Raw genomic sequence first — 22899 nt, forward strand, 5'->3', positions numbered from 1 at the left:
CCTGGCCATTCGCGTTACCTGTTGTTCTTTCCTTCCTGCAATCTGGGTTGGAAAAGGGCTTGTCGCTCGGCTCCCTTAAAGGGCAAGTCTCGGCACTATCCGTGTTTTTTCAGAAGCGTCTAGCACGACTTTCTCAGGTGCGCACGTTCCTGCAGGGGGTTTGTCATATCGTCCCTCCGTACAGGCGGCCGTTAGATCCGTGGGATCTAAACAAGGTCCTTGTTGCTCTCCAGAAGCCGCCCTTCGAGCCTCTGAGGGATGTGTCACTTTCTCGACTCTCACAGAAAGTGGCCTTTCTGGTAGCGGTCACGTCTCTTCGGAGAGTGTCTGAACTAGCAGCGCTGTCATCCAAAGCTCCTTTCCTGGTGTTCCACCAGGACAAGGTAGTGCTGCGCCCTATTCAGGAGTTTCTCCCTAAGGTGGTATCCTCTTTTCATCTTAATCAGGATATCTCCTTGCCTTCCTTTTATCCGCATGCAGTTCATCGGTATGAAAAGGATTTACATTTGTTGGATCTGGTGAGAGCACTCAGAATCTACATTTCCCGCACGGCGCCCCTGCGCCGCTCGGATGCACTCTTTGTCCTTGTCGCTGGTAAGCGCAAAGGGTCGCAGGCTTCCAAAGCCACCCTGGCTCGATGGATCAAAGAACCAATTCTTGAAGCCTACCGTTCTGCTGGGCTTCCGGTTCCATCAGGGCTGAAGGCCCATTCTACCAGAGCCGTGGGTGCGTCCTGGGCATTACGACACCAGGCTACGGCTCAACAGGTGTGCCAGGCAGCTACCTGGTCGAGTCTGCACACTTTCACCAAACATTATCAGGTGCATACCTATGCTTCGGCGGACGCCAGCCTAGGTAGAAGAGTCCTGCAGGCGGCAGTTGCCTCCCCGTAGGGGAGGGCTGTCTTTGCAGCTCTAACATGAGGTATTTCTTTACCCACCCAGGGACAGCTTTTGGACGTCCCAATCGTCTGGGTCTCCCAATGGAGCGCCGAAGAAGGGAATTTTGTTACTTACCGTAAATTCCTTTTCTTCTAGCTCCTATTGGGAGACCCAGCACCCGCCCTGTTGTCCTTCGGGATTTTTGGTTGTTTTCGGGTACACATGTTGTTCATGTTGAATGGTTTTCAGTTCTCCGATGTTACTTCGGAGTGAATTTGTTTAAACCAGTTATTGGCTTTCCTCCTTCTTGCTTTAGCACTAAAACTGATCAGCCCGTGATCCCACGGGGGGTGTATAGCCAGAAGGGGAGGGGCCTTACACTTTTTAGTGTAATGCTTTGTGTGGCCTCCGGAGGCAGTACTATACACCCAATCGTCTGGGTCTCCCAATAGGAGCTAGAAGAAAAGGAATTTACGGTAAGTAACAAAATTCCCTTCATTCCCAAATGTAATGTGATCAGGGTCATCTTTTGTTTCAAAATCCACTTTGTTCTTTTAGAGACATGTTTTATGCTGATAGTTAAGAGAAAAAAATAACCTTTTTTTTTCTATTTTAATAGGTTGCATCATCACATTCTGGCAGCCGCTCTGCAAAATGTAAGTATGGCGATAATATCTGTAAAACCAATATACCATAAGATCAGTGACAATAAGGGAATGTAAAGGCCGTCCCCATATATATTAGCGTCTGCTATGCCGGTAATGTAGACCGCTTTGGACGATTGTCGGTGCTTGGTGGAGCCGTGGTAGGACATGCCCGATCGACATTTCCCATCAGACTGCAGATCGATCTGTTCTCCCAGAGAGAACCTGACAGCTTTCTCATAGAGAGCCTACGAGCGCTCTGCCGAACGGGCTCTCCGGTGTATGGAGGAGTCGGCAGAAGCGTCATTCATCTGACAGCCAATAATTTATATGGCAGGCTTAAGCGCTGAGGAACAAGGAATTATCAGTACCTCAATGGGGTATTCCCATCTCTTAAGATCCTATCCCAAATCTAGTAGGTATAATAGCAAATATCTCCAATTAGAAATGTAGTATAGTTCTCCTGATTAGCCATGTCGTTTATCTCATGTGCAAGACATTGCAGTAGCTTGGGTATCTATGGCTACAACAATTCATAGTTTAGTTGCTCGTGATTGTAATCATGGATACCTAAGATACTGCAATGCCCTGCACATTGTGTAAGTGAAATGGTTAATTATGACAACGAATACTACATTTCTAAGTTGCCTATATTATTACACCTACATATTGGGATAGGATCTTGGCGTGTTAAAGCGCACAAATCACCAGGATTTTCCTATATAACCTAGACAGGGCTATACTGGCACTATCGTGCTGATTCTATACATACCTTCAGTTAGCGGCTCGGATGTATAGGTTCTCAAACAAAAGGAAGTAAAGCTTGTAAAATCAGCAGCTGTTTGAATGGCAGCAACTGATAGCTGGAGTGGGAATTCATGGCCATAGCCATTCATACCCATGTGACCAGAAGGGGCGAGGCCTCAGCCAACAGAAAAATGTTGCTTCCTGGTATCAGCTATGTTGGCTGAGGCTCCGCCCCTTCTGGTCACATGGGTATGACATCAGCCCAGGTCCTTTTAGTCACAAACTAAAACGATTGTATAATAGAATTGGCATAAGTAGCAGAGAGAGGGGATAACTATGAATTCCCACTCCAGCTATCAGCTGCTGCTGCTGTCACTCAACAAGCTGCTGAGTTTATAAACCTTACTTGCTTGTGTTTTAAAACCTATATATCCTAGTTGACAACGGTATGTATAGAATCAGCCTGATAGTATAGCACTGGCTTTAGCTTATATAGGAAAATCCTGGTGATTGGTGCGCTTTAACTTGGGATGCACTCAGTCTTTGTGCTTGGCTCTTTCACTCAGATGGGTTTAGGGTCTAGAATTGAAATGGGTTACAATATGAAGTTGTTTTTTCCCTTTCTTCAGCAATTTCATTTTATTTATTTATTTTTATTACTTTTAGCTGCCAAGAGGGGCAAACCTGCAAAACGCTTAAGCCTTCTAGTGGACACTACATCAGGTATAGTACATTGTTTTAATTGTATTTTCGATGTGCATTTGTCTGGAAATCGCTCCTTGTAGATTTCATTTCTTTATAATTTTATGGGAAGCCTTAAGCAGGCCATCTTAAAGTGTCAATTGATCATAGCAGTTCATGCTTTTTGTCCTATTTTTCACACTTTCTAGAATGTTTACACCTATTAGGCTGGTTTCACACATCCGTTTTTTCTCCACTTTATCGGATCCGGCGCGCTCCCGTACAGTGTTTACATTACAATTGCCGCGCTGCAACTTCCTGGTCACATGCTCCGGTCACATGACCACATGTGACTGGAGCTTGTTGTGCGGCCATTGTACTGTATACACTGTACGGGAGCGCGCCGGATCCGATAAAGTGAAGAAAAGCCGGATGTGTGAAACTGGCCTTAGTTGGCTGACTTTATGCCAGAGATTTGCACTTTTTTTTGCCTCACTGTCACTTGTTAGGCTGCTACCTTTTTCAGCAAGGCCCAAACCTCACTGACTGAAGAGCAGATGATGTCCGCACAGCTCAGGAGGGTCAGCCTTAATGTAGGAAGAGCAGAGCGCCAGTTTCTATCAATCTCATTACTTGCATTAACAGACTCTTGTGTCTCTTGGCTATTGCAACTATTTGGTTGTAAATTTGGTAGATCGTAAGCAAAGGTAGAGGGGGTTGTCATTTGCTTTTCCTGACATTTGAGCTCTAGAAGCCTTGTTCTTTTAAGGAAAATATTGGTGGTCTTAAAGATGACATCACACGTGTAATCTAACACATACGGTATTTAACATATCACATTGGTTAATTGACTTTATTTCTCCGTTTAAAGAAGCATTAATATTCCAGAACTAGGGATAATCGCTTAAATTTTTACCCACAGCTAACAATGTGCACGTACAGATTATGCAAGAAGTTGTTAAATCTACGCCAGGCAGACCTTCCACGAGTCGAGGCCTTTCCTCCATAGGTGAGTCTACTTGGGTACTTTCACTTAGGCTAGATTCACACTTCTGTTGTTTTGCATCAGTCACAATCTGTCGCCTTGAGGAATTACGGTATCCTGCAAAATATTTTGCATGAATCCAGTTTTTCCCCATAGACTTCTATTAGTGATGGATTGCGTCTGATGACCTTGCGTTGCATCCGCTGCGTCGCGGTCAGTCGTTTTTTAACTGACCGCCGGGTGGGAGCATCGCAGAATGTAAAGTTTTTCGGGCCGTCAAAATTAACGCACCGCGCAGTAATCCGTCGCCATCTGTCACACTTGTAATGTATGTCTATGGTGCTGGATTCCATCGTAATCCGTCTTACGACGGAATCCAGCGCTGGATTCAGTCATGCTCTACTGAGCATGCCCAGCATGTTTGGCACACCCACTGGGCTGTCCCAAACAAAAATGGATCATGACTGATCCGTCAAACGGACGCACAGCGGATGTAACGGACACGACGGATCAGTTTTTTCACAGGATTCCTGTGAAAGGAATCCTGTGAGAAAAAGAAACACATCCCTTGCATCAGTTGACATCTAAAAAACGACTGATCCGTTGCTGACGGATTTAAAACAACGGAAATGGGAACCTAGCCTTACAAAGTTAAAAAAAAATCAATCTTTTTTGCAATGTCACCTTTGTAAGGCTAGTTTCACACTTGCGTTGGACGGCTTCCGTAGCATTGCGTTGTGTGACGGATGCAACGGATGCGTTGCATATAGTGGCACAACGGATGCTACGAATCGTACAAAACAACGGAAAGCTTTTTTTTTTTTATTTTTTTTTTTTCTTCTTTACAGTTTTACCGGCAGCAGACTATTGTGAACGATCAGCTGATCGCTCTCAATAGCCGGCGGCCGGTCGCTCAGCTGAGCGCTCTCTCGCCGGCGGCCGGGCATGCCGGCGGCCGGTCCCTCAGCCGAGCGCTGTCACTTGCCGGCGGCCGGGCATGCCGGCGGGTGGGTGCTCAGCTGAGCGCTGTCACTTGCTGGCGGGCGGGCGCTCAGCTGAACGTTCGGCCACCGTGAGACAAAATAAAGTTTGTGATTTAAAAAAAAAAAAAGAGAGCATGCGCAGTGAAATCCTGAGGATTCCGCTGCTCAAAACGTTACATGCTGCGTTTCTCCCGCTGGGCGGAAGCAACGGAGCGTCGCCCAGCGGAAGCAACGCAGGTCCTTTTGGCACGATCCGTGAACCATACAAGTCTATGGGAAACAGCGGAATCCGTTAACTGATTCCGCTGTTTTCCAAAAGGGCGGATTGTAACGGAAGGAAAACAACGCAAGTGTGAAAGTACCCTAAGATGCTGTTTTCTAAAACTTTATGCAAAACCCTCTCCATGGCATTTGCCTGTAGAATCATGGACGATTAATGTTGTCCTCACTATTGTCCGTGTAAAAAACAAACAAACAACAAACATTCATGGGCTTTGTTTTACTCAAGCATAGTCTGAGATGAAGCATATAATCTTATTGTGTGACATCCGCCTTCATTTCTTCAGCGCTCTATTGGGAGACCCAGACGATTGGGGTATAGCTACTGCCTCCGGAGGCCACACAAAGCACTACACCAAAAAGTGCAAGGCCTCTCCCCTTCTGGCTATACCCCCCCGTGGTATCACGAGTTCTCCAGTTTTCAAGCTTTGTGCGAAGGAGGTCAGACATCCATACATAGCTCCACAGATTTTAGTCAGCAGTAGCTGCTGACTATTTCGGATGGAAGAAAAGAGGGCCCATATAGGGCTCCCAGCATGCTCCCGTCTCACCCGTGGATGGTGTTGTACGGTTGAGGTACCTATTGCTGGTACAGAGGCTGGAGCCCCACATGCTGCTTTCCTTCCACATCCCCTTGTAGGGCTCTGTGGAAGTGGGATCCTGCCGGCCTCTAAGCTCTGACGCCGGGCTCCATCCACAGACCCAGTTGAACCTGATGGATATGGAGCAGGAGTACAATCAGGGACAAGGCCCTGCATCATACAGGTACTCTGTGTCCCCGGCAGGCACAGACACACTCCGGGCTGGCTGGGTGTTGTAGTGCGCCGGGGACCGTAACGTTGGAGTTAGTGTTCCTACAGTTTACTGGGGGACTTTGTGTTGTGGGAACGCAGCGCCGACCCCCACTGGACCGGGCGGCGCTGCTGTGACTTGTGGTGCGCCGGGGACACGCCGACCGCGCTTTTACGGCGGCGGCGTTTATAACTTTAGTCCCCGGCTTTTTTGCGGCCTAGCGCCGCTTCGTTCCCGCCCCCACCCTGTCAATCAGGGTAGGGGAGAGACGCTGTTTCGCAGCAGCGACGAGGGCTGGAGCCTGATTTACATGCTCCAGCCCTCTCACTAGGCACAGAGGGAAGCAGGCTTCCCGCTCTTAGCCAGGAATGCCCAGGGCCCGCCCCCCGTCCTCTCCCAGGACGCCGGCAGCCATTACATGCAGTCTGGCTGGAGGAAGGACGCAAGGCTCTGGGAGACCTGGACTGGGGGGGTTTTTTTGGCGACCACACACCCGCTCTTAAGCGGGCGGTAAGCGGCATTTCAGTGCTGGCCCCTCTAGTGCCTCACTGTGTATTGGTGTACTGTCTACCAGATATATAGATATATTTATTTCTTGCACTGTGAGGTCGCTTCCTGGCTGGATACCCAGATCGCTCTGAGGAAGCAGCAACATGTCATCCACAAAACGCAAGGCTGCCAAGGCTAGGGCTGTGTACACTGCGTGTGCTGCATGTGGGGCTGCTCTACCAGCAGGCTCCGATGACCCCCATTGTGTGCAATGCTCCGATCCGGTGCTGCTTCGCCAGCCGGAGTCCGGAGAGGTAGTGACCCAGGCTGAGACGCTTGTAAGTTCTGCCCCGGCGCCAGGGACAGACTTTGCAGTTTTTGCTGATAGAATGTCTGTGACTATGACAAAAATCCTTGAAACTTTGCAATCCATGTCTGGGGCTCAGTCTTTGGACTCGGCGAGGTCTCTGTCCTCTGGCCCCCCTCAGCTGGATCCAATCCAGACTACAAGGGGGTCCCCGGCTTCACAAGCTGAGGATTATGACTCAGATGATAGCCCCAGCCACCCTAAGCGAGCTCGCTGGGAAAGACCCTCAACGTCATCACACTGCTCAGGGTCTCAGCGCAATCAGTCTCCCTGTGAGGTGTCTGAAGAGAGTGATCAGGAATCCACTCCTGGAACCCCTCTCAACCTGGATACCCCTGATGGGGACGCCATGGTAAACGACCTCATCTCAGCCATCAATAGGCTGTTAGATATTTCTCCCCCAGCCCCTTCAGCAGAAGAGGCAGCTGCAGAGCAGGAGAAGTTTCGTTTCCTCTATCCCAAGCGTAAATTGAGTGCTTTGTTGGATCACTCTGACTTCAGAGAATCAATCCAGAAGCACGACGCTCACCCAGAAAGACGTTTCTCTAAACGTTCTAGGGATACACGTTATCCTTTCCCCCCTGATGTGGTCAATCGCTGGACCCAGTGTCCAAAGGTAGACCCCCCGATTTCCAAACTTGCAGCTAGATCCATAGTTGCAGTGGAGGATGGCGCTTCACTTAAAGATGCCAATGACAGACAGATGGACCTTTGGTTAAAATCTGTCTATGAAGCTATCGGCGCGTCGTTTGCTCCGGCATTCGCAGCCGTATGGGCTCTCCAGGCTATTTCAGCTGGTTTAGCAAAAGTGGATGCTATCATACATCCAGCAGTGCCACAAGTGGCGTCCCTTACCTCGCAGATGTCTGCGTTTGCGTCTTACGCTATCAATGCGGTCCTAGAATCTACCAGCCGCACCTCAATGGCGTCCGCCAATTCGGTAGTTTTGCGCAGAGCCTTGTGGTTAAAGGACTGGAAGGCAGATGCTGGTTCCAAAAAATGTTTAACCAGCTTGCCTTTATCTAGAGATAGACTGTTTGGCGAGCCATTGGCTGACATCATTAAGCAGTCCAAGGGTAAAGACTCTTCTTTACCCCAGCCCAGAACAAGCAAACCTCAGCAGAAAAAGTGGCAGCAGAGGTTTCAGTCCTTTCGAGGTTCGGGCAAGACACCATTTACCTCGTCCAAAGGGTCTCAGAGGACGCAAAGAAACTCAGATTCCTGGCGGGCTCACGCACGCCCCAAGAAAGCAAATGGAGGAACCGCTTCCAAAGCGGCTACCTCATGACTTCCAGCCCCCTCCCGCCGAATCTCCGGTCGGGGGCAGGCTCTCCCGCTTTTGCGACATTTGGCTGTCACAGGTCAAGGACCGGTGGGTGACAGACATTTTGTCTCGCGGGTACAGAATCGAGTTCAGTTCTCGTCCTCCAGCCCGATTCTTCAGAACCTCCCCACATCCAGACCGAGCAGATGCTCTGCGGCAGGCGGTGGACCCCCTAAGAGCGGAAGGAGTAGTGATCCCTGTCCCTCCTCAGGAACAGGGTCGAGGGTTTTACTCCAATCTCTTTGTGGTTCCAAAAAAGGACGGCTCATTCCGTCCTGTTCTGGACCTAAAACTGCTCAACAAACATGTGCACGCCAGGCGGTTCCGGATGGAAACCCTACGATCTGTCATTGCCTCAATGTCTCGAGGAGACTTCCTTGCCTCAATAGACATCAAAGATGCTTATCTCCACGTGCCAATTGCTACAGAACATCAACGTTTTCTACGTTTTGTGATAGGAGACGACCATCTTCAGTTCGTAGCTCTGCCATTCGGTCTGGCGACAGCCCCACGGGTCTTCACCAAGGTTATGGCGGCAGTGGTAGCAGTCTTGCACTCTCAGGGACACTCGGTGATCCCTTACCTAGACGATCTACTGGTCAAGGCACCCTCTCAAGAGGCATGCCAACTCAGCCTGAATGCTACGCTGGAGACTCTACAGTCTTTCGGATGGATCATCAACTTTCCAAAGTCGATCCTGTCACCGACCCAATCACTCACGTATCTTGGCATGGAGTTCCATACTCTAGCAGCGATAGTGAAGCTTCCGCTGAACAAACAGCGATCACTACAAACAGGGGTGCAATCTCTCCTTCAGGGTCAGTCGCACCCCTTGCGGCGCCTCATGCACTTCCTAGGGAAGATGGTGGCAGCCATGGAAGCAGTTCCCTTTGCGCAGTTTCATCTGCGCCCACTTCAATGGGACATTCTCCGCCAATGGGACGGAAAGTCAACGTCACTAGACAGGAAAGTCTCCCTTTCCCAGACGGCCAAGGACTCTCTACAATGGTGGCTCCTTCCCACCTCATTGTCTCAGGGAAGATCCTTCCTGCCCCCATCCTGGGCAGTGGTCACGACAGATGCGAGTCTGTCAGGGTGGGGAGCAGTTTTTCTCCACCACAGGACTCAGGGAACGTGGACTCCGCAGGAGTCCACCCTTCAGATCAATGTTCTGGAAATCAGGGCAGTGTATCTTGCCCTACTAGCCTTCCAACAGTGGCTGGAAGGAAAGCAGATCCGAATCCAGTCGGACAACTCCACAGCGGTGGCATACATCAACCACCAAGGAGGGACGCGCAGTCGGCAAGCCTTCCAAGAAGTCCGGCGCATTCTAATGTGGGTGGAAGACACAGCATCCACCATATCCGCGGTTCACATCCCAGGCGTCGAAAACTGGGAAGCAGACTTCCTCAGTCGCCAGGGCATGGACGCAGGGGAATGGTCCCTTCACCCGGACGCGTTTCAGGAAATCTGTCGCCGCTGGGGAGTGCCGGACGTCGACCTAATGGCGTCCCGGCACAACAACAAGGTCCCGGCATTTATGGCGAGGTCGCGCGATCAAAGAGCTCTGGCGGCAGACGCCTTAGTACAAGATTGGTCGCAGTTCCGGCTCCCATACGTATTCCCGCCTCTGGCACTCTTGCCCAGAGTCTTACGCAAGATCAGATCCGATTGCAGCCGCGTCATACTCGTCGCTCCAGACTGGCCGAGGAGATCGTGGTATCCGGATCTGTGGCATCTCACGGTCGGCCGACCGTGGTCACTTCCAGACCGACCAGACTTACTGTCCCAAGGGCCGTTTTTCCATCAGAATTCTGCGGCCCTGAACCTGACTGTGTGGCCATTGAGTCCTGGATCCTAGCGTCTGCAGGATTATCCCAAGGAGTTGTAGCCACAATGAGACAGGCTAGAAAGTCGACTTCTGCTAAGATCTACCACAGAACGTGGAAGATTTTCTTATCCTGGTGTTCCGCTCAGGGAGTGTCTCCCTGGCCATTTGCATTGCCCACTTTTCTTTCTTTCCTGCAATCGGGGTTAGAAAAGGGCTTGTCGCTCAGCTCCCTTAAAGGGCAAGTATCGGCACTATCCGTGTTTTTTCAGAAGCGTCTAGCACGTCTTCCTAAGGTGCGCACGTTCCTGCAGGGGGTCTGTCATATTGTACCCCCGTACAGGCGGCCGTTAGATCCATGGGATCTGAACAGGGTACTAGTTGCTCTCCAGAAGCCGCCTTTCGAGCCTCTGAAGGAAGTTTCCTTTTCTCGTCTGTCACAGAAAGTGGTGTTTCTTGTTGCGATCACATCGCTTCGGCGAGTGTCGGAGCTGGCAGCTCTGTCATCCAAGGCTCCCTTCCTGGTGTTCCACCAGGACAAGGTAGTGCTGCGCCCCATTCCGGAGTTTCTCCCTAAGGTCGTCTCCTCGTTTCATCTTAATCAGGATATATCCTTGCCTTCCTTTTGTCCTCATCCGGTTCACCGGTATGAAAAGGACTTACGTTTGCTGGATCTGGTGAGAGCACTCAGAATCTACATTTCCCGCACGGCGCCCATGCGCCGTTCCGATGCACTTTTTGTCCTTGTCGCTGGTCCGCGCAAGGGGTTGCAGGCTTCTAAAGCCACCCTGGCTCGATGGATCAAAGAACCAATTCTAGAGGCCTACCGTTCTGCGGGGCTTCCGGTTCCTTCAGGGCTAAAAGCCCACTCAACCAGAGCCGTGGGTGCGTCCTGGGCATTATGACACCAGGCTTCGGCTCAACAAGTGTGCCAGGCAGCTACCTGGTCGAGTCTGCACACTTTCACCAAACATTATCAGGTGCATACCTATGCTTCGGCGGATGCCAGCTTAGGTAGAAGAGTCCTGCAGGCGGCAGTGACATTCCCGTAGGGGAGGGCTGTTTTGCAGCTCTAACATGAGGTATTTCTTTACCCACCCAGGGACAGCTTTTGGACGTCCCAATCGTCTGGGTCTCCCAATAGAGCGCTGAAGAAGGGAATTTTGTTACTTACCGTAAATTCCTTTTCTTCTAGCTCTTATTGGGAGACCCAGCACCCGCCCTGTTGTCCTTCGGGATTTTTTTGTTGTTTGCGGGTACACATGTTGTTCATGTTGAACGGTTTTTCAGTTCTCCGATGTTACTCGGAGTTAATTTGTTTAAACCAGTTATTGGCTTTCCTCCTTCTTGCTTTGGCACTAAAACTGGAGACCCCGTGATACCACGGGGAAGTATAGCCAGAAGGGGAGGGGCCTTGCACTTTTTGGTGTAGTGCTTTGTGTGGCCTCCGGAGGCAGTAGCTATACCCCAATCGTCTGGGTCTCCCAATAAGAGCTAGAAGAAAAGGAATTTACGGTAAGTAACAAAATTCCCTTCTTTGGTAACATACAAGGACAGTGCTGGTTGGTTTAGTGCTGAGAACATCACTGGCTCTGTTATTCTTCTTGTGTTCATCTCTAGTTTTTATAGAAAAAAAACAATTAGCAAACTTGCTTATTTTGTAGGATTGTTTTCATTAGACTAGTTTACTTCTTGGCTTGGCACAGTTCGGTATCTGACGCATTAAAATCACATTTTGACACCAATTTTTTTTTTTTTTTCCGCAGACGTTCCGAAGGCTCTTGTAGAATCTGAAGGTGAAGTGACTTCCCCAAGTCGTAGAGGACCAAGCTCTGCTACTAAATCTCCTACAGTATCTAATTCTAATGCTGAAGTGATTTCCCCAACTCAACGTGGAAGATCTAAAACAGTGGCAGAAGAACCAAAGGAATCTGTTCCTATCGCTGATGGCAAGGTGACTTCTCCAGTTCGTAGAGGAAGACCTAGCACCGCGACAGAAGCTCCCAAAGAGTCCATGCCTGACGCTGTTAGTGAGCGGACTTCATCAAGAGGCAGAGGAAGACCGAGCTCTAAAGCTGAAGCTACTAAGGAGTCTCCCACAGTATCTGATGGAGAAACCGTAATGCCAACATTCAGTGAAGTGACTTCCCCAAGCCGTAGGGGAAGATCAAGCTCCACTGGTAAAGCTCCAAAAGAATCTCTCTCTACTCCTGATGCTAAAGTGACTTCTCCAAGTCGACGTGGAAGACCTAAAACTGCGGCTGAAGACCCCAAAGAATCTGTTCCCATTGCTGATGGCAAGGTGACCTCTCCGGCACGTAAAGGAAGATCTAGCACAACTGCAGAAGCTCAGAAGGAGTTTGCTGTCATTGAGGTGATTTCCCCAAGTCGCAGGGGAAGACCGAGCTCCACCGGTAAAGCTGCTGAAATTACTTCTCCATCTCAACGTGGAAGATCCAAATCTATGGCAGAAGAATCCAAGGAATCTGTTCCCATTGTTGATGGCAAGGTGACCTCTTCAGCACGTAAAGGAAGACCTAGCACCGTGGCAGAAACACCTAAGGAATCTGTGTCTGATGTGGTCAGTGACACGACTTCTCCAAGGCGCAGGGGAAGACCGAGCTCTAAAGCTGAAGCTACTAAGGAGTCTCCTGCAGTATCTGATGGAGAAACCATAATGCCAACAGTCAGTGAAGTGACTTATCAAAGTCGTAGGGGAAGACCAAGCTCCACTGGTAAAGCTGCTGAAATTGCTTCCCCAGCTCAGCGTGGAAGACCTAAATCTATAGCAGAAGATTTCAAGAACTCTGTTCCCATTGTTGACAGTAAGGTGACCTCTCCAGCACGTAGAGGAAGACCAAGCACCACGGCAGAAGCTCCCAAAGAGTCCATGCCTGACGCTGTGAGTGAGCGGACTTCATCAAGAGGCAGAGGAAGACCGAGCTCTAAAGCTGAAGCTACTAAGGAGTCTCCCACAGTATCTGATGGAGAAACCGTAATGCTAACAGTCAGTGAAGTGACTTCCCCAAGCCGTAGGGGAAGATCAAGCTCCACTGGTAAAGCTCCAAAAGAATCTCTCTCTACTCCTGATGCTAAAGTGACTTCTCCAAGTCAACGTGGAAGACCTAAAACTGCGGCTGAAGACCCCAAAGAATCTGTTCCCATTGCTGATGGCAAGGTGACCTCTCCAGCACGTAAAGGAAGATCTAGTACAACTGCAGAAGCTCCAAAGGAATTTGCTGTTATTGAGGTGATTTCCCCAAGTCGCAGGGGAAGACCGAGCTCCACCGGTAAAGCTGCTGAAATTTCTTCTCCAGCTCAACGTGGAAGATCCAAATCTATGGCAGAAGAATCCAAGGAATCTGTTCCCATTGCTGATGGCAAGGTGACCTCTCCAGCACGTAAAGGAAGATCTAGTACAAATGCAGAAGCGCCAAAGGACACGGAGTCTGCTGTCAGTGAGGTGATTTCCCCAAGAATCAGGGGAAGACCGAGCTCTAATGCTGAAGCTCCTAAGGAGTCTCCTGCAGTACCTCATGGAGAAACTGTAATGGCAACCGTCAGTGAAGTGACTTCCCCAAGCCGTAGGGGAAGACCAAGCTCCACTGGTAAAGCTGCTGAAATTACTTCCCCAGCTCAGCGTGGAAAACCTAAATCCATGGCAGAAGAAACCAAGGAATCTGCTCCCATTGTTGATGGCAGGATGACCTCTCCAGCACGTAAAGGAAGACCAAGCACCATGGCAGGAACTCCAAAGGAATCTGTATCCGATGTGGTTACTGAGACGACTTCTCCAAGACGCCGGGGAAGACCGAGCTCCAAGCCTGAAGCTCCGGAGGCGTCTCCTGCAGTAACTAATGAAAAACTGGCCTCACAAACACAACATAAAAGATCAGGCGGCAAAGTTTTCGATTCCGAGGAATCTGTTCCCATTACTGATAATGAAGTAGTTGCCCCAAGACGCAGAGGAAGACCAGACACCTCTGCAGTTACCAATGAGGCCGATCTCTCAACTTTTCCAACACCTAAAAGACGTAGCACTACATCAGAAGCGCTCGAATCTCTTTCAGTTCCTGAAGCTTCTTCTCCAACTCGCCGTGGAAGATCAAATAAAAGCACCGCACCAGCCCCGGAGGACTCTGAGCCAAAGTTGACATCCCCACAACGTAGAGGAAGGCCAAAGACCTCTGCAGTTACTAATGAATCCGATCTCCCAACTTCTCCAGCACCTAAAGGAAGACAACACACCACATCAAAAGTGTTGGAGGAATCTCTTCCAGTTCCTGACGTTACTTCCCCAACTCGTCATGGGAGATCGAAAAAAATCGCCATAGCAGCATTGGAGGAATCTGTTCCCTCGGTCGAGACAAAGTTGACATCCCTGGCACGTAGAGGAAGACCAAGGACCACTGCTGTTACTAATGAATCTGATCTCGTGACTTCCCAAGTACCTAAAGGAAGACCACGCACTAGAACGGAACCGTTCAAGGAATCTCTTCCAGTTCCTGATGTTACTTCCCCAACTCGTCATGGGAGATCGAAAAAAATCGCCATAGCAGCATTGGAGGAATCTGTTCCCTCGGTCGAGACAAAGTTGACATCCCTGGCACGTAGAGGAAGACCAAGGACCACTGCTGTTACTAATGAATCTGATCTCGTGACTTCCCAAGTACCTAAAGGAAGACCACGCACTAGAACGGAACCGCTCAAGGAATCTCTTCCAGTTCCTGAAGTTACTTCCCCAGTGCGCCGTGGAAGACCCACAAAAAGCCCTGCAGCAGTACCGGAGGAATCTGTTCCCACTGCTAAGACCAAGTTGACATCCCCGGCACGTAAGGAAAAACCCACCTTGCCTGAAATCTCACAGGAGCCAGTGGCTGACGAGGATATTGTTCTTATTGCTGAAGAAAAAGCAACATCACAAACACGCAGGGGAAGAGTAAAGACAGAAGAATTGACCCAAAAGTCTTCAGCCCCTGAGTTGCAGGTAAAGGTGGTCCGTGGAAGTAGGTCTAAAGTCTCTTCAGAACAAGCAGAATTATCAGAGCCGTTGCCCAGTACCCAGTCCCGAAGAGGAAGACCAAAAGCCTCCGCACAAGCTTCTAAGGTGTCTGCTTCCGTCCCTGAGGTGGATGTAAGTTCACCAACACGCAGAAGCAAATCGACAGACATCACAGAGACTCAAAAGGATTCTGTCCCAGCCGCGAATGATGCGGCGGCTTCTCAAAAGCGAAGAGGCAGGGCTAAAGCTCCAGAAGTTACTAAAGAATCCATTCCGGTCACGGATACTGAGGCGACTGCCCCGAAACGTGCAACTAGGTCTAAGGATAGTGTCGAAGCCTCAGGAGAGTCTGGTCCAGCTGTAGAGGAGGTAACTGCACAGAAGCGCAGAGGAAGGGCTAGAAAGACAGACTTACCCAAAGAATCTGCAGCTTCTGAAGACGCAAACCCTAAAAGCGCAGATGATGGTGTTTCTGAGGCTACCTCTCCAACACGCAAGGGAAGATCGAAGACAGACGTGCCCAAGGAGACTACAGTGTCTGAGGTTGCATCACCTAAACGAGGGAGGAAACCTCAAACTGCTGAAGGTGCGTGGAGGTTTTACTAGAGCTTTAATGTTCATCTCTGCAAGTCAATGGGGTAGTACACGAGCGATTTTATGCGGGATCCTATTCTATAAAATCCCCACATGCTTCAGTCTGATCGTTTTTAGATCACTCTAACCCCTTCACCACCAGGCAATTTTTCGTTTTCGTTTTTTTTTTCCTCACCTTCTTTCCAAGAGCTATAACTTTTTTTTCAAATTTTCCATCAATATAGCCATATGGGGCTTTTATTTTTTTTTTTGCGGGCCAAGTTGGAACAACACCGTTCCTTCGGCCTCATATTGCACTGGAAAATGGGAAACAAAATTCCAAGTGCAGTGGTGAAATTGCATAATTTTTTTTTTTTTTTTCTTAATTTACAGTGTTTACTATATTGAAAAACTTAACCTTAAATTGATTCCCCAGATCAGAAGGAGTTCATAAATACCAAACATGTATAGTTTTTTTTTATCTAAGCAGTAGGAAAAACAAATTCAGAAGTTTGCAAAAAAAAGTGCTTTCTTTGTCGCTCCTTATTGGGAGACCCAGACAATTGGGTGTATAGCTATGCCTCCGGAGGCCACACAAAGTATTACACTAAAAGTGTAAAGCCCCTCCCCTTCAGCCTATACACCCCCCGTGCTGCCACGGGCTCATCAGTTTTTATGCTTTGTGCGAAGGAGGTCAGACATGCACGCATAGCTCCACAGCTTAGTCAGCAGCAGCTGCTGACTATGTCGGATGGAAGAAAAGAGGGCCCATAACAGGGCCCCCAGCATGCTCCCTTCTCACCCCACTCTTGTCGGCGGTGTTGTTAAGGTTGAGGTATCCATTGCGGGTACGGAGGCTGGAGCCCACATGCTGCTTTCCTTCCCCATCCCTCAATTAGGGCTCTGGGTGAAGTGGGATCCTTTCGGTCTCCAGGCACAGGAGACCGTGCTCCATCCACAGCTCCTGAGGACCATGCTGGATAGGAGCCGAGTATCGTTCAGGGACATGGCCCTGCTACTTTGAGGTACTCTGTGTCCCCGTGGGGACCGCGCACAGCAACACTCCAGCATTGCTGGGTGTGCTAGTGCACCGGGGACAGCAGCGCTGACTGCGTTTGTGCCATTACACACTTCAGCGTCGCTGAGTGTGTTCGTGTAGGGGGACTGCCGCGCTGACCGCCGCTGCCATGGTTATCACTGCGGCGCGGCTGGGACTGTTAGTGCGCCGGGGACTTCCGCGCCGACCGCGCTTATACGGCGGCCGCGCTTATAACTCGAGTCCCCGGCTTTTGCGGCCTAGTCTCGTTTTCTTCCCGCCCCCAGCCCTGCCAATCAGGGGAAGGGCGGGACGCTGTACAGGACGGCAGCACTGAGGGCTGGAGCATGCTTTGCATACTCCACCCCCCTCACTCTGCACAGTGGGGCACCAGTTCCCGCACTTTCTTTATCGTTCCTATGGGAGACCCAGACCACGGGTGTATAGCTACTGCCTCCGGAGGACACACAAAGTTACTACACTCAAAACGTGTAGCTCCTCCCTCCTAGCATATACACCCCCTGCTAGCCAGTCCTAGCCAGTTTCATGCTTTGTGTTTCAGGAGGATCACACACACATGCATTCTCTGATTTTGATTTTTGATTTTTCCTTTTGGACAAAGATTTGGAAGAAAAGCGGGTCCAGTCTGGACTCCCGGCATGTCCCTTCACACCCCACTGCGGGGCTGCTGTTAAGGTTGATTTCAGGGCTGTATCCCTTTCATGCCGCGCTCCTTCACCATCCCATGCTGGGGCTCTGGCTTGAAGTCGGATCCAACACGGTTCTCACTGCTTTGCAGGAGACCGGTCTCCATCCGCAGCCCTTTTGCAGGACCCTGCTGGACGGAGCTATCACCCCCCAGGACCCTGGCAACCTGCGTCTCACAAGCTAAGTATATGAGACGTTATTACCACAGAAAGTGGTCTTTCCAGGGGTCCTTTATATTTATTTATTGGGGGAATGTGTTTTATGTTTGGTGTTAACATTTCCGGCCGGTTCTCCAGTTTTCACTGGAGAACCGCGCCGATGGTGCCTGCACGTCGGCCGCATGTTTTACTCTAGGCCCCGGCTTCGCCTGGGGCCTAGTTTCGGTTTCCACTGTCTCTGCATGTCAGTCATGCAGAGAGGCAGTGTAGCTCCGCCCAGCGGCTGCGCAGCACAAACGAAGGGACACTCCTCATTGAGGAAAGATTCCCTCCCCTGGCTACCTCACTGACAGAATCCTTTTGCCGCTCTCAGAGTAGGCCCCGCCCCCTCTCCTCGCTCCGGTCGCCATGTTCTCAGCGTTCTCTGTGCCTGCATGGGCACAGAGATTCCACAGTGTGACAAGTGGGGACCTGGGCTGAGGGACCAGGGGGCACAGACATGTCGTTTTGAACGATTGGCAGCCACAACCTCCGGTTGGGCAGCTGCTTGTTTTATCTGTTTATATATGCTGGTGGCCAGTCTTGACAGAGCCCCCACCTCTGCAGCATGTCTCACAGAGCAGGGCTGCAGGCTGTTTTTATTATGCACTGCAGGTAGTCTCGTACGGCTGTACCGAGCTCATAACCACTGTGGCCCCTCAGCTTGGAGGCTCATTAGTGGCCCCTCCATCTGCTCCGGTTTCGGTGGCTGACCCCTGAGGGAATCCTATTTCCAGGAGTCGGCTGTCCCGGCATCTGCTGAGCATGCAGCTCCCTTCTCAGGGCGTTTTCTGCTTCAGCTCGCTCAATAAAGCTCACAGACGACCCTCCTTCTGGGCTCAGATCCCGTCCTCCTGACAGGGAGACGCAGGGTTCCCTGTCCTTCCCCGTCCCGCAGCTCCGATTACGAGCTGACTCACTGGACGAGGAGGATGTCTCTACCAGGGGCTCGGACGCTACTTTATGTATTGATCCGTCCGTCCGTGACGCAGAGGCGAATGATTGGATTGTGTCCATCCACCTGTATCAGTGGAGTATTCCCCACTGGCAGAAAGGCATCAGTATACCTTTAACAGGACGAGGAGTGTGTCCCTTAACCACTCCAGTTTTCACCCTGCTGCGTCCAAGCTCACAGCCTGTCCTGCAGACCCCAAAGCGGGGTTCTGCTGCCTGTTTCCCCCTCCCATCAGAGGTGGTCAAGGAGTGTACTCATTCGCCAAACGTGGCCCCTCCGGTGTCCAGACTTTCAGCCCGGATAGTTGTATCAGGGGCTGACAGCACCTCTATAAGGATCCCACGGTACATTAATTTTGTACTGGACCCCAATCCGCCGGAGTTACCTTACCTAGGAGAACACAAAGTGTGTTCCTTAACCACTCCAGTTTTCAGGCCCCTGTGACCAAGCCCAGGGTCCGCTCTGACAGTCTCTTCCCATGAAGCGTGATTCTGAGGAATGTGTTTCCCCTGTCCACCAATGGTGGTCAAGAAGTGGGCTCATTCACCTCAGGTGGCTCAGCCCGGACCGTTATGTCAGTGGCTGATAGCTCCTCACTTAAGGTTTTGCGGTCCGCCCGGTTGTCCTTTGGGCCAAGTCGGTATTGGGGCGGCAGCAGCTTCGTTTTCCTCAGCTTTACAGCAGTGCGGTTCTTTTGTACCTTCTCTGCTTGTCTGGAGGAGATGCATTCCCTCACAGGGACTCTATGCCCAAGACGGTTGCCTGAACTTCCAGACTTCAGTCTTTTCTCCTATGCCAGATATGCCATGCAGGACACCGCACGGCGGTGGTCTTGGCTACTTTCCTCGCTATCCGCAGGCTCCTGTGGCTTCGGAAATGGAAAGCAGATGCCTCTTTAGGGGTTCCTTGCTGGGCTCCCCTGTGGTGGGACCAGTCTCTTCGGAACCAACTGGATGAAATTCAGGAAGCCCTTGGCGGGGAGAGTTCTTCCTTGCCACAAACCTAAACCAGGGAACCTGTCCAGGACAGGAATCAGTTGAGGTTTTGGTGGTTTCCGTTCCTCCATCTGATCGTCATCTAGCTCGGTTTTGGTTCATAGCACCAAATGGCTTGCAGCTGCGTCTTCAGAAGGCCGCAGGAGTTGCTACCACGGAGTCGGCTTCCTCCGAGCTATCTAGCCACGCCAACCACCTCCTTGGTCGGTGGCAGGCTCTCTCCACTTGGTGACGTATGGTTCTACCACGTCTCCGTTCAGTGGGGGCGGGATTATATTTCCCATGGCTACAGGGTGGAATTCTGTCCACCCGCCAAACAGATTTTTTTTCTGTCAACTCCTCCCGGCTCCAAGGCCGCCGCCTTCTCAGGCCGTAGCATTTCTTGCAGGCCAATGGAGTAATTGTACCGGTTCCCGACTGGGAACGGTTCTGAGATTTTTGCTTAAATCTATTTCTAGTCCCCGAAGAGGGCGGTGCCTTCCGACCTGGATCTTTAGCTTTTCAAGCATGGTCAGGTGTGGCGTTTTCACATGGAGTCTCGGTCTTGTTCCGTGTGTTTTTCACCGGATCAATCAAGAATCCAAGGAGATTCCCTAGCAGCCATCGGCATCAGAGATGCCTTTCGACAGGGGTCAATCGCAGTTTCACACCAGCGTTGACTACATTTTGCCATCGGAGTGGTCCAATTCGTGGCTCTTCCCTTAGGGTTAGCCACGGCCCCTCGAGTATTCTCATGTGGCTGCTGTGATTAGGGTCCTGCACCCCTAGAGATTGGCAGTGATCGTTTGCCCTGGACGTCCTTCTTCTCGGGGCTTCATCCAGTGCGGACTCTTAGCAGAGTACTTCGCTTACTCTCGCCACTCTTACCTATTCGGGTGGCTTGTCATTCTGTCCAAGTCCACTCTGACTTCGACCCAAAGGTTCTCAAGGACGCAATTCGAGACTCTGTCGGCACTTGTGAAACTGCTCTTGGTCGATCAGTAGTCCCTCCTCTGGCGGTCGACGTCGTTCTATCAGACACCAAATAAGGTGCTGGTCAGACGGTGGCGTCAAGGAAAGCGATTACTTGCCCAGTTTCTCCTGCGTCCTCTGAGACTGGAGTTTTTCCGCTGTACACGCGACCTCCCTCCTTCCACGGAGTGGTGGCTTCGCCACTGTCCAGAGGCTCGTTGCAGTGGTGATTTCGGCCACTCTGTCTCAGGGATTCCTGGCCCCGTCCCGGGTGATCCTCACCAGGATGCTGGTCTTTCCGCCTTGGGAGCAGTATATCTCCACCGTGGAGCGCAGGGCGTTGGACTCTGTCCGAATCAGCCCTCTGGATCAATGTGCTGGAAATCAGAGCTGTATTTCTAGCTCTCTAAGCCTTCACCATCTGTTGGCGGCTAGGCACATTCGAGTCCAGTCGGACAACGTGACAGCGTTTTCCTACATCAACTTCCAGTGCGGGACACTCAGGCGGCTTATCATTCTTCAGTGGACAAGGGACTCCTAGTCCACCGTATCCGCAGCCCACATCCTAGATGTGAAAACTGCGAGGCGGACTATTTCAGCTGTCCAACCGTGGTCCACAATCCTAAAGTTTTGCGGTAGACACGCTGGTTCATGTTTGGTCCCAGCTTCGTCTCTACCTCTTGCCCAGAGTCCTGCGCAAGATCAGTTAAGGGGGCCGTCGGGTCATTCTCATTCCCAGACTGACCCAGGCAGGCTTCGTACCCTGACCTGCTCCTTCTGTCCGTTCGGTTGCCATGGCATCTTCCGGTCCGTCCAGACCTTTTCTCAAAAGGTCCGTTTTTTCCGTCAGATTTCTGGATTCTCAGATTGACGGCGTAGCTCTTGAGTCCTGGATCTTGGCGACTTCTGGTATCCTTCCTGAAGTCATCTCCGCTATGACTCGAGCTTCAAAGAGTCCTTTGACCTTTTTAGCCTTGCCGACCCTCCTGTCCACAGTCCGGTCTTCAGCTAGGACTATCCCTCATTAACGGACAGGTCTCGGCTCTGTCAGTATGTGCCAGCGGCATATCGTCCGGCTGGCTCCGGTGCGCTCCTTTCAGGGCGCATCTCACATTATTCCGCCTTTCCGGCGGCCTATTGAGCCCTGGGACCTTAATCCGGTCCTCCCGGTTCCCGGAAACCCCCCTTTGCGCCTCTTAGGGAGGTTTCTTTGTTTCATCTTTCACAGAAAGTAGTCTTTCTAGTGGCTATAATTTCCCGCCAGAGAGTTCTGGCTGCACTCTTTCGGAGTCACCCCCTTTTTCTTTGTCGCTCTATTGGGAGACCCAGACAATTGGGTGTATAGCTACTGCCTCCGGAGGCCACACAAAGTATTACACTAAAAGTGTAAAGCCCCTCCCCTTCAGCCTATACACCCCCCGTGGGATCACGGGCTCCTCAGTTTTATGCTTTGTGCGAAGGAGGCCAGACATCCACGCATAGCTCCACTGTTTAGTCAGCAGCAGCTGCTGACTATGTCGGATGGAAGAAAAGAGGGCCCATACGGGGGCCCCCAGCATGCTCCCTTCTCACCCCACTTGCGGTCGGCGGTGTTTGTTAAGGTTGAGGTACCCATTGCGGGTACGGAGGCTGGAGCCCACATGCTGATTCCTTCCCCATCCCCATTAGGGCTCTGGGTGAAGTGGGACTTTACCGGTCTCCGGGCACTGAGACCGTGCTCCATCCACAGCCCTGGAGGACCTGCTGGATACGGAGCGGAGTTTCCTCAGGGACAGGACCCTGCTTCATTAAGGTACTCCGTGTCCCCGTGCTTACCGCACGCACACTGCAGCATTGCTGGGTGTGTTAGTGCGCCGGGGTAAACAGCGCTGCTGCGCTTGTGCCGTTACTCACTACAGCTCTGCTGAGTGAGGAGACTTAGTACGATCGGCCGATCCGGCCGCTGGGGTCAGTGTTGACTGCATCGCGGCTGGGATTTGTGGTGCGCCGGGGACTTCCGCGCTGGCCGTGCATATATGACGGCCGCGCTAGATTACTACAGTCCCCGGCTTTTGCGGCCTAGTTCGTATCGTTCCCGCCCCAAGACCTGCCAGTCAGGAGGAGGGCGGGACGCTGTACAGACCAGCAGCGCTAAGAGCTGGAGTCTTGTTTTACATACTCCAGCCCTTACACTAGGCACAGTGGGACGCAGTTTCCCGCACTTTTGTTTGTGGCACGCCCACGGTCCGCCCCTCTTCACAGGACGCCGGCAGCCATTCCTGCCTGAACGCTGAGCTGCAGAGGGGAGGCTGGGAGACCCAGACAAGGGATTCTACGACCTCACACCCGCTTTTCAGCGGGCGGTAAGCAGCCCTCAAGGGCTCTCCCCCACTTGTGCCATAGTGTACTTTGTATTTTGTGCTGGCAATACACTGTACGGTCGCTGGTGATTTCTGCTATATACCCTCCTTAGATTTCTCAAGGAGACAACAGCATGTCGTCC

General features: G+C 51.2%; 1 protein-coding gene across 3 annotated transcripts in view; it reads left to right on the forward strand.

The window, feature by feature from the left end:
• The window catches only part of MKI67 (marker of proliferation Ki-67), a 290198-nt gene that overhangs the window by 216297 nt on the left and 51002 nt on the right, over positions 1 to 22899 (forward strand). For all 3 annotated transcript variants that reach the window (XM_075348448.1, XM_075348449.1, XM_075348450.1), the window contains 4 exons: positions 1501 to 1537; positions 2939 to 2995; positions 3876 to 3962; positions 11767 to 15588. In XM_075348448.1, the coding sequence (XP_075204563.1) occupies positions 1501 to 1537; positions 2939 to 2995; positions 3876 to 3962; positions 11767 to 15588 (4003 nt within the window). The remainder of the gene's footprint in view (positions 1 to 1500; positions 1538 to 2938; positions 2996 to 3875; positions 3963 to 11766; positions 15589 to 22899) is intronic.

The sequence above is a fragment of the Anomaloglossus baeobatrachus genome, chromosome 5 (assembly GCF_048569485.1).
Source record: "Anomaloglossus baeobatrachus isolate aAnoBae1 chromosome 5, aAnoBae1.hap1, whole genome shotgun sequence".
NCBI lineage: Eukaryota > Metazoa > Chordata > Amphibia > Anura > Aromobatidae > Anomaloglossus > Anomaloglossus baeobatrachus.